At 49.4% G+C, this 15,582-nt stretch overlaps 1 protein-coding gene across 3 annotated transcripts in view; it reads right to left on the reverse strand.

Annotated features, from left to right (window-relative positions):
- The window catches only part of GFRA2 (GDNF family receptor alpha 2), a 98,002-nt gene that overhangs the window by 55,097 nt on the left and 27,323 nt on the right, over positions 1-15,582 (reverse strand). For all 3 annotated transcript variants that reach the window (XM_073325055.1, XM_073325054.1, XM_073325052.1), the window contains one exon: positions 502-850. In XM_073325055.1, the coding sequence (XP_073181156.1) occupies positions 502-850 (349 nt within the window). The remainder of the gene's footprint in view (positions 1-501; positions 851-15,582) is intronic.

Raw genomic sequence — 15,582 nt, forward strand, 5'->3', positions numbered from 1 at the left:
AGCAGCTAACCAGCTCTGCCAGAGCATAGTACAGAAGAGACCACTGCAAACCTGTACACAGACCAACCGCACACCCCAGCACTGCAAGGGAGCCAGAGGAGGCCACACAATCACTGCATCATTGTATTGATGCGGTGCTGTGACTGTTCTCTGCCTCCCTCCACACTCCAGCACAACATCCCCTCTGCCCACTCCTTAGCTTGGCGTGTGCAGGTGGGAGGTGAGAAGTGTTGTGAATGGAAGAGGAGGCTTCTCTTACCCCGCCTCCAATATCCTGGCTCCTTGGAGGGACCGGGAAGGATCCAGGTTTGTTAGGAGACCAGGCAGATGGAAAAGTATTTGCCATCAGGCCTTTGGACCCCACCAGCTCTGCAGGGAATGCCCCATGAGGGTCTGTGGGGCATCCCTGTCCTAGTCTCCCCATCATGCCATGCAGGTGGAGAACCAAGAACAAAGCGTGCACGTGTACATGGCGGGGGAGGGAGGGAGGACAATTCTTACCGGCAGAGATGGTCCGTCCGGCACATGTTCCGCAGATCCAGGCAGTTGGGCTTCTCCTTGTCCTCGTAGGAGCAGCTGGGGACTATGGTCTGCCGGCGGCGCTCGGCACAGGCCGGGTCCTTGCAGGAGCAGAAGAGCAGCCGGTAGGTGTATTCGCTGGGCACCCGGTCGAAGAACTGGCGCAGGGCCTTGTGGCACTTGCGGCGGTTGCAGTGCTCGGTGGCCGAGATCTCCTTGCTGCAGGTGGAGATGTAAGCTGAGCGCAGCCTCTTGCAGTTGTCATTCAGGTTGCAGGCTTTGGCTGCATCTAGGCAGTGGTTACTTTTGGAGTTGGTGGCAGGATCCATTCCTGTCCAAGCAGAGAGAGGGAGAGGGAGAGGGGATGGGCGTTACTCAGAGGGATGGCAGAGTGACTGATGCTGCTGACATCCCCCGAGACTAGAGGTGAAGAGGAGAGGGTGTATGTAACTAGGGGGTCCAGAACAGGGTGGCCACAGCTACAGCATTCTGGCCTGCCCCCGCACCAAGACACAGCTGCAGTGTCCAGGCACACACCGCGCTGTGCCTATTACACTACGAATGGGATAGGCATCACCAGAACCCAGCTGAGCCACTCATTCAACGCAGCAGTCATCAGCCACGTTCCTGCCAGCCGGGATGCCACACAGCAGTGTGGCAACCGCATGTGGTGAGGCACCGAGCTGGTTATTTGGCAACGCTTCCTTCCATTTAAAATCCATACCTTGAAGAGACACCTCTGCATTGCAGGTACCTGTGGCAAGGACAAGAGGAGGGCAGCTGCTAGGGTGCCATAAGGGGTGAGGGGTGGGGAAGACAATGGTCCAGCTAGGAATTTATGGCCGTTTTTAGGTTTCCTGGGTGCTTTGCTCCCCCCTCTCCCAGCATATTCTTTCACTAATGCCGCTGTAATTACAGCTTGGCTCATTCCCAATCAAAGCCTGAACACAGAAGATATTTGCTTTTAAAAAAAAGTGTCTGTATATAGACATAGGAGCATAGCACAAATTGGTACAATTCCTACAAAAACCATGTGAAAATGCAGCAGTGGCAATGGCTCACTGCCTAGCTACTGGGTAAATAAACCCCCGGGGAGAGTGTGGGATGCTGGCATCGCTGCACAGCGAGAGGCATGTGGTGAATGACATGGTAGTTGGTGCTACTTTATGATCTCTGTGTAAGCCACTGCAGCCTGACCCAGAGGTGCTGGGCCAGCTGCTACTAGCAGGGGGTCACCTCAAGTAACAGGGCAAAATTCTCCCTTTCGGCCAGAAGTGAGATGCAAGGACCTCGCCTGTGTTATTTACCTTGGGGTGAATTGCACCGTTCATGCAAAGAAGAGGGGATGACAATCCGGTGCCCTGCACTGGGCGCAGTCAATCCCACCAGTAAAGCGTGGGTGTAAAGTGCTACCACACTGGTAGCATTTTGCACAGACAGTGGACTGGTGACTGATCACAAGAGGAACCTGGTTCCTATTTACACTAAGGCCCCAGGCTCCTTTACGCTGCCTAAGCCGTGTCAATAAGAATGCAAAGGCAGGCTCAGCGGAGCATCGAGGTCAGGGTGTCTCGCACAGAGAACTGATTTCCAAGGATGAATAGATGCTTGGAACCCACTTCTCCAGAGAGGGTAGCCCTTAGGAGGGTACAAGTCTGCCAACAGGTACAGATTTTACCCTTCATCCACCAGCAAGGTGCCCCAGTTGAGCAAATGGAGCTTGGGAAGACGAGAGCATGGTCCATCTGATTGGTCACGCACTGTAGCAAACCATCTGCCCCTCACAGACCCATCCACCAAGGCAGCACCCTGGAGGCCTAACCCAGACCCTCCGAGCCAGCCTGTCGCTGGAACTCCAGACTGAGGGCAAAGATACAGGTATACTAGGTACACTATATTCTAAGTCCTGCCCCATGCGCAGCGGGTGACCTCTTGTGGTCCCTTCCAGACCTCTGCTTCTATGATTCTATGAGCAGCTGCAGGGTTCATTGTTGTGGGCAGCTCAAACCCAGAGCCATTTCCTGTTCTCTGCCGAGGAAACACCAGGAGGTTGGGGCATTTTTTTTAAAGTGTGTTAATACTTAGGAAAACATATTTGCCAACTTGGCACAGGACCCCTCTCTGCCCCCATCTGCTGGCAAACTCTAGCCCTCAGCATCACAAAGGGCCAGACCCAGAGCAACCACCACTCCCCCAGTGACTTCAATGAGAGTCACAGGAGCTCAGAGCCCCTTAGCCAGGCGCTCTCAGGCATCTGAGTCAGAAAACATGGGCACTGTCACCCAACTGAGACCTTGGCGTATTCACCCTGCGATTCGCATGACCAATTCCTGTTAGGAGGGTCACAGACAGCTGCCACCAGATCAGTGTGTATATCTGCAGCCAGAACAGGACCTGTATTCACCACGAATTTCCCTAAGGTCTGCTCAGACTAGAGGTATGCAGCTGGCATGGAAGGGGTTAACCTGAGCCAGGCGAGAAGCAGCAGGGGGATCAGAACTCATCAAATAATATTCAGTGCATAATTTATGCCATGAATTTGCACTATTTTTCCAGTCCATTATTCAATGAATAGGGATTAATTATTTGCCCAGCTCTAGAACAGAATCACCTCCTGTGATGGGCCCGGTCCCGGCCAGCTAGCACCTTCCCCTCTGGTTCCCCCAGGGGGCCGTGTGACCCCTGCCCATAGACCCAGTGTATACTCAGTGCTTCTGCAGCGAAACAGCTACATGGGTGCAACCCCTCCAGTAGGGGTGCCCAGCCCTGGCGCAAGACAGGGCTGGCTCTGGGGAGGCATATCTGGAGTAAACCACTCCAGCACCAGCCCTTTCTTTTTTTTTTTTTGCCTGCATTAGGCACTTGCACTAGTATTGTCCCATGGACGCGGACAGCCCCTAGTCTAGCCAAGCCAAGAGCACTGAGCTAGAGACCCAGCAGGGCCGCTTGCAGCCCGGCAGGGCCAGGGAGAAGGGGAGCGGTTAAGTGAAGAGAGCTGCCGGAGAAGCGGAAATGCAGGCCTGCCAAGTGCACAGCTGGATGTGCAGCATCTGCTCCCGAAATCCCAGCAATCAGCAAAAACAAAAACCAAACACAGACATATACAAACACACACACCCTGGAGAAGGAACATGGGCTGAAATTTTTGTCAAAAGGATGAATTGCCCAAGGAGAGCGGGGTGCTATTTTAAAGTCATCTGACTGCATCAGTAATTTCTGCCCTAATTTCCCCTCCCCCGCAAACCAGCCAGGATCCTGGATTCGCCCATTGTTCCCCAGTTTCCACTGGCAGAGACAGACGGCAGCACCCAGGAGGGTTTCCTAACAGAAATATTTGCAAAGCCCTGGTAATTAGCAAATGGCAAGCAGCTACCTAGGTGGGAAACCTTGGCTTTGTTTTTTCCGCTCCCTGCTTTGTTCCATCAGTGCTCACAGGCCCCACCAAGAGCTCCCCCACAGCCAGCCCTCCTAAGCTGTAGCCTACCGAAGCAGCTGTTAAGAGAATCAGACGGCTTCTAAAGCCATCTCTGCAACTGAGGCATTTCAGGCCTTCCAACACCTCTCCCTGCAGCACCGCCTGCTGAGAAAGGCCCAAACTGGAATGACTGGGTGTTTCCCGACAGCCAGACCACCTGCACCATTCCCTGCTGCGCCTCCTGTTCAGGAAGGCTAGAACTGGGGTATCTGTGATCGCACTCGCAGCTGGCTCTGATGTGCCATGTCGCACACCCTCCTTGAAAAGGAAAGGGACAGAAGCAGCTACAATCCCCGCACCCCCAACGCATGCACAGCCAGCTATTTATCCCACACCCTTCCCCAGCAGTGGCTTGGGGAGTGTTCTCTGCTGGGACAGTTGCTTGCCAAGCTCTAGACAAGTGCTAAGTACTAACACAGTATATACGCTAAAAACCTGCCCTGCAAAATACACTACAGAGCACAGAGTTTGCCCAGATTCCTGTCTTCCCAAGCTACATACGTTCTACCTTGCAACTTCCCCTTCCCTAGATACCACAGTGAGGAGCAATAGACAGATGATAAGCAGGCAGACATGCCTGGGGGCAGCACGTATGGTGGTAGACACATGGCAGTTGTTTCTCTCCAGCTCCCAGGGCCTTTTTTCACCTTGTCCCGCACTCGCTGAGCATTTGATCTGAGATCTGGTTTAGACCAGAAGGCACTGGTGCAGCTGGATCATGCTGACTCCGGCCGACCCTCCTCAGAGCCCTCAGAATACTTAACAGAGCAGAGCGTGCAGCATTCTGATGCACTGGCATACATGTGGGATCGATGCACAGTGCTGGCTTAATGTATAATCCTCGTGAGCATCTGCTTCTGTCCTGCCTGAGACCTGCAGGGACCTGGATGCATTTTAATAGAGCCTGTACTTGGAAAAGCACAGTTTCTGGGGAGCTCATTAATAAGGTAGAAGCATTAACATTTCCTGAGGCAGAAAGGCAATGGGGTCTGTGAAGCTGGGGTTTCTGAGGGAGCTCTGGGAGAGTGGCAACTCCAGTCCCCTCCAACTCCCCGAGCTTATCCCAACCCTCACAACAGGTAGGACAGGGCCCAGGGCCCTCCAGGGACAGGAGATGATCCAGAGACTTCCAGGGCACCTGCAACCCCTGTGTATGCTGCCCACTGTGCACAGATCAGGGATACAAGAGCTCGAGCCTGCATCAGGGTCTCCAGGACAGAAGTTAGGTGCTTAGCAGTACCCCAGATCCATCTCCCTCCCCATCAGCCCCTGTACAAAGAGGCTTCATAGAATCTCCAGGACAGGGGGGTCCAGGAGAATTTTGAGGCAAAATACTGGTACAAAGTCTGAGTCTCGAATGAGTCGCTGCTAACGTCCCTTAATGCCATCGGAAGCCATGCCTGCTCTCCCTGGGTCTGCCTTTGGCTCTTGGGACAGATGTGTCATTATTCACACTTTTGCCAAAAGCCAGACGCTGCTAGCACACAAAACGAATGAACGTTCACCACCAACTTGCGGCCTGAGCTCAGAGCGCCACCTTGTCCAGCGTGGGTTCCCTTCACTGCAAATATTGGGCAGAGACAGTACCAGGCAGTAGATCACTGTTCTGGCTTGAGCTAAGCCTTGTTATGGGTCAGAGAGGGGCACTGCCTTTCATTCAGAATAAATGTAAAGAATCCATTGTGATCATGTGACTGAAGCTACAGCAGCAGCACCCAAAACATAGGCACATGGCAAGGCTGAGCAGAAGCTGAATCATGTGGCTCGAGGGGTTTCAAGTGCAGGGCTAGGGCTTTGATTGGGGGACCAGTTTCTCTGGTCTGTGAGCAAACGCAAGAGGCACAACACAAGGAGACAAAAGGCAGAAGTAGAGAGAAAAAGCCAAGTAGACCTAGCCTGGAAGGACAGTAATGTGGTCCTGAGATAAAGCTAAGAGACAAAGCTCTTTGGGTACAGAGTGCTGACTGGAAAAGGCAGGCCTGGGACAACCAACAAAGAAAATGTCTGTGGGTTTGTTTTGTTCCTCCTGTGTTTGGGGAAACAATTTCTCCTCCCAACTAGAACAACTGCCAGGGTCCCAAATTTTAAGCAGCTGCTCAGGCCAAAAGGGGTACCAATAAAATGTAATGGTGTCTACTGCAAGGGAGACCTAGCAAGCTTTTAATGAAAGGGGAGGAGAGATGGAATCTGGGACAGAGAGAGACAGAGGAAAGCTGGTCTTGTGCTTAAAGAACTGGATGGGCACTCAAAAAATGTGGGTGCAATTCCTGGCTCTGCTACAGACTCCCCTATGTGGCCTCAGGCAAGTCAGTTCATCTTTCTGGCCTCAGTTCCCCCACCCCAATCTGTAAAATGGGGAGAATAATCCTCCCTTTGTCCCACCCTGCGTCTGCCTCATCTGTTCAGACTGTGAGCTCTTTCGGACAGGAACTGTCTCTCGCTATGTGTGCTTGCGGAGCTTAATGCAAGGGGCTTCTGAGCCAAGTTGGGACCACTGGGCACTACAGTAAGGATACCAGAGCCAGAAACACAGAAAGCTCTGGAGCCAGCTGGTCTCCAGAAGGGAAGCTGTGTGCACAAATGGAGGAGAACAGAGCTGAAATTGACCCCATGATGGAAGTGCATTTAGCAGCTTCCCCCACATCGCTGTGCCAACGCCCTCTCACCTGCTCTGCAAGCACCCTGCTGTTCCAGGCCTGCTGGGCTCTCCACAAACAGCTCTACTGAGGCCTCTGAGTCCCGCCCTGCAGCCCCCTTGCCCTTCCACTTCAGAACACAGGCTGCTAATTGTGCCAACTTGGGCACTGGTTCTATTGATGCAGGAAACAAACACACACAAGGGGCTAGAGGGAGACGCGAAGAGGGAGACACCACCGAAGCCATTGGTGATGGTATTTCAGGAGTTCCCAATCAGGTCAGCTGCTCTGCAGCCAGCAAGCGCGGCGTATGTAATATCTCCCTCTTTGCTTCCACAGCCCCTTTTAAAAAGGTTACCGTAATCCCACGGCTATCCCCACAGGCAATCAATGCCAGGCTGGCCCAGCCTCGTTATCGACAAACAACAGTAACAGCTAGTTTGCTTCAGTTGCTTCGGCTTCAGATCAGGGGGAAGCGCCCACTCCCTTCGCAGCCTCATTACTTCCATGCATGCATGGACACAGCACCAAGGGTGCAGGGCAGAAGGAACAAAGGGAGGGGCTGGGAGAAGCAGCTGCACTGAGCCACAGCCTCAGCTGCTCTTAAAAGACACTGGAGAAGAAACTTGTAGGAGCGCAGGATAGAGGGAACATCCTGGGCAGGAGGACAGGACAGGAGAGAAGCCCTCAGCAAACGGGCACACAAGGTGGTGGACCAGGGCAGGAATGGTGATGGAGTGGCGTCTGAGGCAGGACAGGTGGGGTGGAGTCTAGTCAGGGCAGGAATGGTTGCATCATCTGCAATAACAAAATAAGAGCACCAGAAGGGTAAGGGATGGAGCTGAGCAAGGGGTGGGAAAAGGAAACTGCAGGCAAGAATGTGTGCAGGCAGATGGGTGTAGGACATTCAGGCTTTAGAGATTCAGGCTTTTCAGTCCCTGGTTCAATCCCCGCTGGGTTGGCCAAGATGGTGACAGTCACATATGCACCACTTAATCCATCAAGAGAGGGCTAAAGTGGGACTTGACTGGGACACAGGCCTAGCCAGGCTCCTCCACCCAGGGCTGAATCCCACGCTATGCATAAGTGAGGTGCAAAAGACCAACATACAAATGTCTACCCACTCCCCGTGTTCCCAAACTGGCACCTCCTGCTCACGTTCCCTGGAGCTAGCGGTGATTCCTCCAGGAGTTTGGAGAGACGCCCAAGCAGCAGCTCTAACCTGCTTTGCGTGACACTTAGCAGCTCTGACAGCTGTTTGGCGAGGAATTGGATCTTTTTGAAATTTAAATAACATGTTTTCTGCATTTGGCTTGGGAGACAACCTGAGGATAATCACATTATGCCCCATGCAGCCGTGAAAGCAACACTCTCCTTTGCTGAGCATTTCCCCATCCTATATCCCAGCCTCCCCCTCTGGCTGGCAGTGCCGCCCCTTGGTATAAGAAGCGTCACTCCTCCCCCTCCCCACCAAATTGCCAGAAACATTTCCTGTTAATCAGGGGTTGGATTTCGGAATAGATCAGCCCATGAATTAATAATCCCTGACTCCAGACACTTCACTTTTCATATTTTTCCACCAACTAAATATTTCCTTGATGATAATTTAATCCAAAATGTGGGGGGGGGAGAAATGGCTGTGCTGTCTGGAACCCAAAGGCTGAGCTCCCTGGAGCACCTTTGCTTCAGAAGTTAAAAGCAGGAGTTCGATTCAGCAATAATATGATCCTCCCTTTGAGCCACCTCTCAACTAGACTGAGGAATCTTTAGGGTAGGAATTAGGTCAGCCAAGGCATTTGTACAGCACCCAGCACAATAGGGGTCCTGATCCTGCCTGGGCATTACTTCAGGGAAAACAATCTAGCCACTGCCTTCAGTTAGCCCTTTCAGAGCTGAACCGAGCAGGGCACTGATAGGAGATCTATGATCCCCTTCATCTGTGACCTGTCTGCTGAGCTCTTCCCCCTGCCCTGTTATGATGCTGGATGTTTTGTGAGGTGGATAAAACTGAGAACTGGCAAACTCATTTCACACAGGCCACTGAGCTGACAGACAATAACAGCTTGATCTCTCTAAGCCTGTGACCAAAGAGCATAAATAGGGCCCCACCAAATTCACAGTCCATTTTGGTCAATTTCACAGTCAGAGGATTTTAAAAATCATAAATGTCATGATTTCAGCTATTTAAATCTGAAATTTCACGGTGTTGTAATTGTAAAGGTCCTGACCCAAAAAGGAGTTATGTGGGGGGGAGGGTCACAAGTTTATTGTATGGGGGGTTGCACTACTGCTACTCTTCCTTCTGCGCGGCTGCTGGCAATGGCGCGGCTGGCTTCAGAGCTGGGCAGCTGGAGAGCGGTGGCTGCTGGCCGAGAGCCTAGCTCTGAAGGCAGAGCCGCGGCCGGCAGCCGCGCAGAAGAAAGGGTGGCAATATCGCGACCCCCCTAAAATAACCTGGCAACCCCCTGCAACTCCCTTTTGGGTCAGGGCCCCCAATTTGAGAAACACTGCTCTCCCCTGTGAAATCTGTATAGTATAGGGTAAAAGCAGACAAAAGACCAGATTTCATGGTCTGTGACGCAATTTTCATGGCCGTGAATTTGGTAGGGCCCTAAGCATAAGGCTCTGTGGTCTATTACCAACACCCCAGAGTAACCGGTCACTTGTTAGTATCTGCCCACTGTTCAGCAGAGTCAAAAATCTAATGGTGGCAGGCTGCGCTCACGCCTCCCCTTTCCTTCACCCATGCCCTGAGCTACAGCCCTGGCTGTGGCATGTGAGCTCTCTAAGGCAGGAGCATTCAGATGGCCAGCACAGTGTGTAACCATTATAGGCACACGAGCTACTTCACTGCAGTTAAGAGCATTAACCTCTCACCGGAGCAGAGCAATATGTCACTTCACTGCTGACAAAAGCAGCCGCTTGTGCCCTTAACTGGTTTTATTTGGAAGAGTCTGAAGGGACATTTTTCTATTAGCCTACCCCATTGCAGGAACACACTCTTAAAGAAGCCCTAACCTTCCAGACAGTGCAATGAGCCATGTAATGTACCTCTGAAGAGTAATAAGGTTCCGGCCCTTCCACTCCTCTCCTGCCTCGTATATTACCACAACCGAACTCCGTAGCCATAGCGACATGGCTGCTGGCGAGAAGGCAAATGGTACAGGCTTGGCGTTCATCTCCAGGGTTAAAAGGAGAATGGGTGAAAAGAAGTCAAGGCATTGCAAGTCCTCGTTTTAGCTGGCTGGAGATGTAGGGGACTTGAGAAGAGGGAGAAGCCAATGGAAAGGCAGCACCGATGGGTGGTCATGAAAACTGATGGCCAAAAGTTACAAATGGACTGGGATGATGTTCCAAAGGATGCTCAGTGGGTGGCACTGAAGGAAAGACACCGAGACAGAGAGAGAAATCTGAGGTTCTCAGATTCCTCCTTGGCAGACAGACCACTGAATTCTGTACAGCCAGTCTGCTCTTACTTGATTTCAGTTGCCAGGGCTAATGAGTGACTTGTGGGTCCCAACCTGAGACTCTTTAAAGGGTTTAAAGATTTTCCAAGGGAGGGCATTCAACCTTGTTTGAAAAGTCAGGCCCCTTTAAGTTGTCTTAAACTGCAAACACCCCAAAAAATAAAGATGTAACATCCTTGTTTGGGTTATCGGTAGACATTGAGCCTGGGACCTCTGTATCTAAAACCATGAGCTGCTACTGCCTGAACCTCTAAACCTGAAACAAGTAGCAAATTCAAACCTATTTTTCAAGACAGAGACCTACATTATGATGGAAGTAAGATGACAGTTCCTATCAGTAGCTTAAGAGTAAAAATCCTTACTAGGATGTTGTGATCCCAAACCCAACTATTAAATATTCAGGAAATCAGCGTTAAGGTTATTAAGGATTGGAAATGCACAGTTATAGCACCCAGCCAACCTTAACTCCAGGCCCACAGTGACAGGCAGAGAGCCCCACGGTGTTAGCATGAGTTACAACTAGAGCTAGGAGAACTTATCCATCCAAAACTTTTTTCATTAAGAAAAAAATGGAGATTAGGAGACATCAAAATGCTTCACAAATTCATGTCAAATTCACTGACTTGTTTCAGTAAAAAAAAAAAAAAAAAAAACCTGAAAAAAGACCACCCCAAAATTGAAGTGTTTTGATTTGAAACAATTTTTCATTTCAAAATATACTTCAATCTTATATTTTAAAAGTTTAAAAATACATTTAAAAAGCTCAAAAATGAAGCATTTTGTTCAACCGAAAATACATTCTTTCTTCAACTTTTTGGTTTCAGGTTGACCAGAATTATTTTTCCACCCCGATTTTACAAGACAGCCACAAACTGAAAAATTAGTTACTGACACAGCTCTAGTTACAACTAATCTCTTTGGCACACCTAGACCCAGGAGTCCTGACAGACTTGACCCCAGGTAAGGGTCTTCCCTCCTCTTAGCAGTTGCACCCAGAGTCTGTTCCAAATACAGCATTGGGCTTTTCTCCTGGGAATCAAGACAAAATTGTGTGCCTGGTCCTTCTTGTCCATTCTCCCCTCACTGTCAGGGCAGAGAGCTCCCACTAAGCACTAGGATAGACCCAGGTGTATACAGATGTTTATATCCTGAGTGTACAGCTGATCTGTCTTGCTTTTAAACCCATTGACTGGAGCGGATCGAAAGGTGGAATTTCCATTCCCTGGGAAATTCCAACACATCAACATTTGCTTTCATCCCGAAATGGGATGAAAAGTTGAAATTAAAAAAAAAAATGATGGAATGGAAATTCAAAAAAAATTGTAGAAACTTTTCATTTAGACATTTTTGAAAAACATTTTGACATTCCTGAGGGAGCCGCATTGCACTGTGTGAGATATAGTCCTCCAGGGAGCCCTGCTCGTAGGAGACAACAGGGACCCAAATTTCAACACCCATAAGACAATGAGCTAGAAAAATGCAGCTTAATGTTATTGTTTAACTGATTCAAAATGAAACATTTTGGATCAATTCAATAAAATATTCTGATCTGGGTCAAACTAATCCACAACAAATATTTCATTTTAATTGTCCTCACTGGGAAACTGAAATGAAATATTGCCTGCAGAAAATTTTGATTTTGCAGAAACTTTGTTTTCTATTGGGAAAATCATTCAACAGAAGATTCCCAACCAGCTCCACTATTCGTGTTTTTTTCATAGAAACATAGAAATGTTGGGCTTGGAAGGGACCTCGAGAAGTCATCAAGTCCAGCTCCCTGTGCTGTGGCAGGACGAAGTAAACCAGGACCTGGCAGGTATGTATCAACCTGTTCTCAAAATCCTCCAGTGATGGTGATTACACAGTCTCCCTTCAAAGCCTATTCCAGAGTTTAACTACCATTACAGTTACAAAGTTTTCCCTAATATCTAACCTAAATCTGCCTTGCTGCAGATGAAGCCCATTACTTCTTGTCCTACCTTCAGTGACATGGTGAACAATTGATCACAGTCCTCTTTATAACAGCCCTTACCATATTCAAAGCTGTCATCAGGTCCCTCCTCAGCCTTCTTTTCTCTAAACACGCCCAGTTTTTCTCCCCTTTCCTTATTGGTCAGGTGTTCTAGACCTTTTGTTGCTCTCCTCTGGATTCTCTCTCCAGTTTGTCCACACCTTTCTTAAAGTGTGGCACCCAGAACTGGACACATTACTCCAGCTAGAGCCTCATCGGTGCAAACTAGAGAGGGACAATTACCTCCCAGGTCTTACATATGATTCTTCTGTTAATACACCCCAGAAGGATATTAGCCTTTTTCATAACTGCAGCACATTGTTGACTCATATCCAATTTGTGATCCACTATAACCTCTACACCCTGTCCAGCAGGCCTACCATCTAGCCAGTTATTCCCCATTGTGTAGCTGTGCATTTGATTTTTCCTTCCTAAGTGAAGTACTTTGCACTTGTCTTTATTGAATTTCATCTTGGTGATTTCAGACCAATTCTCCAATTTGTTAAGGTCCTTTTGAATTTTAATTGTGCCCTCCAAAGTGCTTGCAACCCTTCCCAGTGTAGTGTCATCTGCAAATTTTATACCCATGTGCTCCACTCCATGATCCACATCATTAATGAAAATATTGGCTAGTACCAGACCTAGGCCTGACCCCGTGGGACCCCACTAGATACATCTCCCCAGTGTTCTTTAACCTGTTCTTTCACGATTTTGCCATGGGACTAGCATGTGCCTGGATGTTCCTCACTCCTACTCTGCATTTGGGCAACCCTTAGACAGGTGAGCACTAACTCCACAAGGGATCTTATAGCCTTCCATAGGCAAGTGCTCACCAGTGGGACACAGGGCTGCACAAGCTGGCCCGCAGAAAAGAAGTCCTTTCTCCCAGTATAACACTTAAGGCTTAGGGTTCATACTGGTACCCTTCTTCAAACCCTACCACTATAAGGTCCTTTCGTGTCTATTTTGGGCATCTGGAAATCAAGATCCCTCAGGTAAAAAAAACCCAACCAAACCAACCAAAAATCAACTCTGCTTTTTCTCCAGACCTCTTGCTTTGAATCCTGCCAGCTGGACCTGCCCCCACCTCTGGACTCTTTCATAAATCACAGCGTGTCCAGACTGACACAAATGCAGGTGACACAAATGGCCATCTGCCCTCTCCACCCAGGCCTGGCACCTGGTCAAACAGCCTCCTGGAACTCCAGCACAGTCGCCCCATTACCCAGTCACTCATTCCCATTCCTGTTCCCCTCGCTGCTGACCCCCCTGCCCAAAGAATGGGAGTGGCAGCAGGGTGTCAGCCCCCCCCCAAGAGAGAGGGGAGCTGTGTCTAAGTGTTTCCCTCTGGGAAAATCTTTGCTTAATGGACTTGACACTCCGCTGGGCGAGGGAACACGTTTTGTGTGTCTACGAGACAAATGAGCAAATTACAAGATCTCCAGCCCACTTTATCAATTCCTTATTATCTGATGCTTGGAGGCAGCTAGGTCCAAAGGGAAAAAAAAAGTCAAACACCAAACCACAACAGCTTTGTGAAAGAAAGAAAGAAAGAAAGAAAGAAAGAAAGAAAGAAAGAAAGAAAGAAAGAAAGAAAGAAAGAAAGAAAGAAAGAAAGAAATCCACTCCAAGGAAGAGCCTGCGCTCCTCACGCTGATGGTCATGCCACAAAAGATGAGAAGGTAGCACGTTCCAGTTTCAGTTCCGTCTTGCCAATTTCTCCTCATCTGCTTAAAATTTAGATTGACCTAGCTACATCACTCAGGGGTGTAAAATGTTTCACACCCTAGTGCCATAGTTAAGCCAACCTAACCCCTGGTGCTGATGTGGCTAGCTACCACCACTCAGGGAGATGGATTACCTCCATCAGTGGAAAAACCCCTTCCATTGGTGTAGGTAGCATCCGCACTACAAGAGCACAGCAGCACCACCGTATCTGTGCTCCTGGCACCCATAGCTTAGACATGACCCTAGGTAAGAGACTAACAGAGACAGACCAGGAAAATTCTGTGCTGCTGGAAACTGGCACATCTCCACTGAAGTTAATGGAGCCCTGGCGATTTCCATCAGCAGGGAATTTGGCCCTGGATTCATTGCACCTTTCTGGCTATTTCCCCAAGTTGTCCTCTCCCAGGATTCCTCAGTATCTGTTAAAAGAAAAGGAGGACTTGTGGCACCTTAGAGACTAACCAATTTATTTGAGCATAAGCTTTCGTGAGCTACAGCTCACTTCATCGGATGCATAAAGTGGAAAATGCAGTGAGGATTTTTTATACACACAGACCATGAAAAAATGGGTGTTTATCACTTCAAAAGGTTTTCTCTCCCCCCACCCCACTCTCCTGCTGGTAATAGCTTATCTAAAGTGATCACTCTCCTTACACTGGACCAACATGAGTTAACTAATAACACTTTGCTGCAGAGTCCAATAGGAGGCAAATGCAGAGAGTAGTGCAGGGGTGACCCTACATTGGGTCACCCCTGCACTAAAGTGGGTCTAAAGTGATCACTCTCCTGAAACCTGTCAGTATCTGTTAGTCATCCATTGACTTCAGCGAAAGCAGGAACATGTTGCTTTGCTGGATGCATTTGGCAGATGGATTCCAATGTCAGGAAATGGGAGGCACCAGACACAGCTATAGACCCCTGCTCTCACGGAAGCCAATGGGAATCTTGAAAAAAGAAAAGGAAGTCTCTAAGGTGCCACAAGTACTCCTTTTCTTTTTGCGAATACAGACTAACACGGCTGTTACTCTGAAATGGGAATCTTGAATGTCTGAATGGAATGGAGCTAGATAAGAAAGGGGAGGAGCTGCAAGCGATGCCTCACAGTTACTGAGTTCCTAGGAACAGCTGCAGCCTGGAGCCCCTTGGAGGTGCATAAATCAAGGAATGCATTTCAAATAGAGAGGAAGAAACGGTGCAGCACAGAATGCACACGTGCACATGGGTCATCTGGCTTGGGAAAGGATCCCACAGGCCTGGAGACAATACAGAGGGGGCAGAGAGAGGGAAGAAGAAAGGAGACACAGAGATAGAGGGAGCCCTTGAGGGCCAGGAGAGAAGGCAATGTCGAGCTGCAAAATTAGAACTACCCTGAATACCCAAAGGAAGAGAATAACACCCAGAGGTCCCGTACTGCACCCAGACACCATCTCTGCAAGGTCTCTCAGGACTAGAGCACTCCCCAGAAGATCCAGTTACAAACTCTCCAAGTCTCACCCAGCCCTGGGATCTCAGGTGGTGGTACGTAACCAGCTCCAACAACTGCACAATGCCATTCGCCATTTCTAATCCCCCTCACCACAACGGTTAGTTACCAAAGCCACTGTGTGGTTGCAAAGAATACTCCTCACAGCTCAGAGAAATTAGCAGGACAAAGACCCAGGAGACCCAACGTAGGGTCACCCCTGCACTACTCTCTGCATTTGCCTCCTATTGGAGTCTGCAGCAAAGTGTTATTAGTTAACTCAT

Source organism: Lepidochelys kempii, chromosome 26 (assembly GCF_965140265.1).
Source record: "Lepidochelys kempii isolate rLepKem1 chromosome 26, rLepKem1.hap2, whole genome shotgun sequence".
Taxonomy (NCBI): Eukaryota; Metazoa; Chordata; order Testudines; family Cheloniidae; genus Lepidochelys; species Lepidochelys kempii.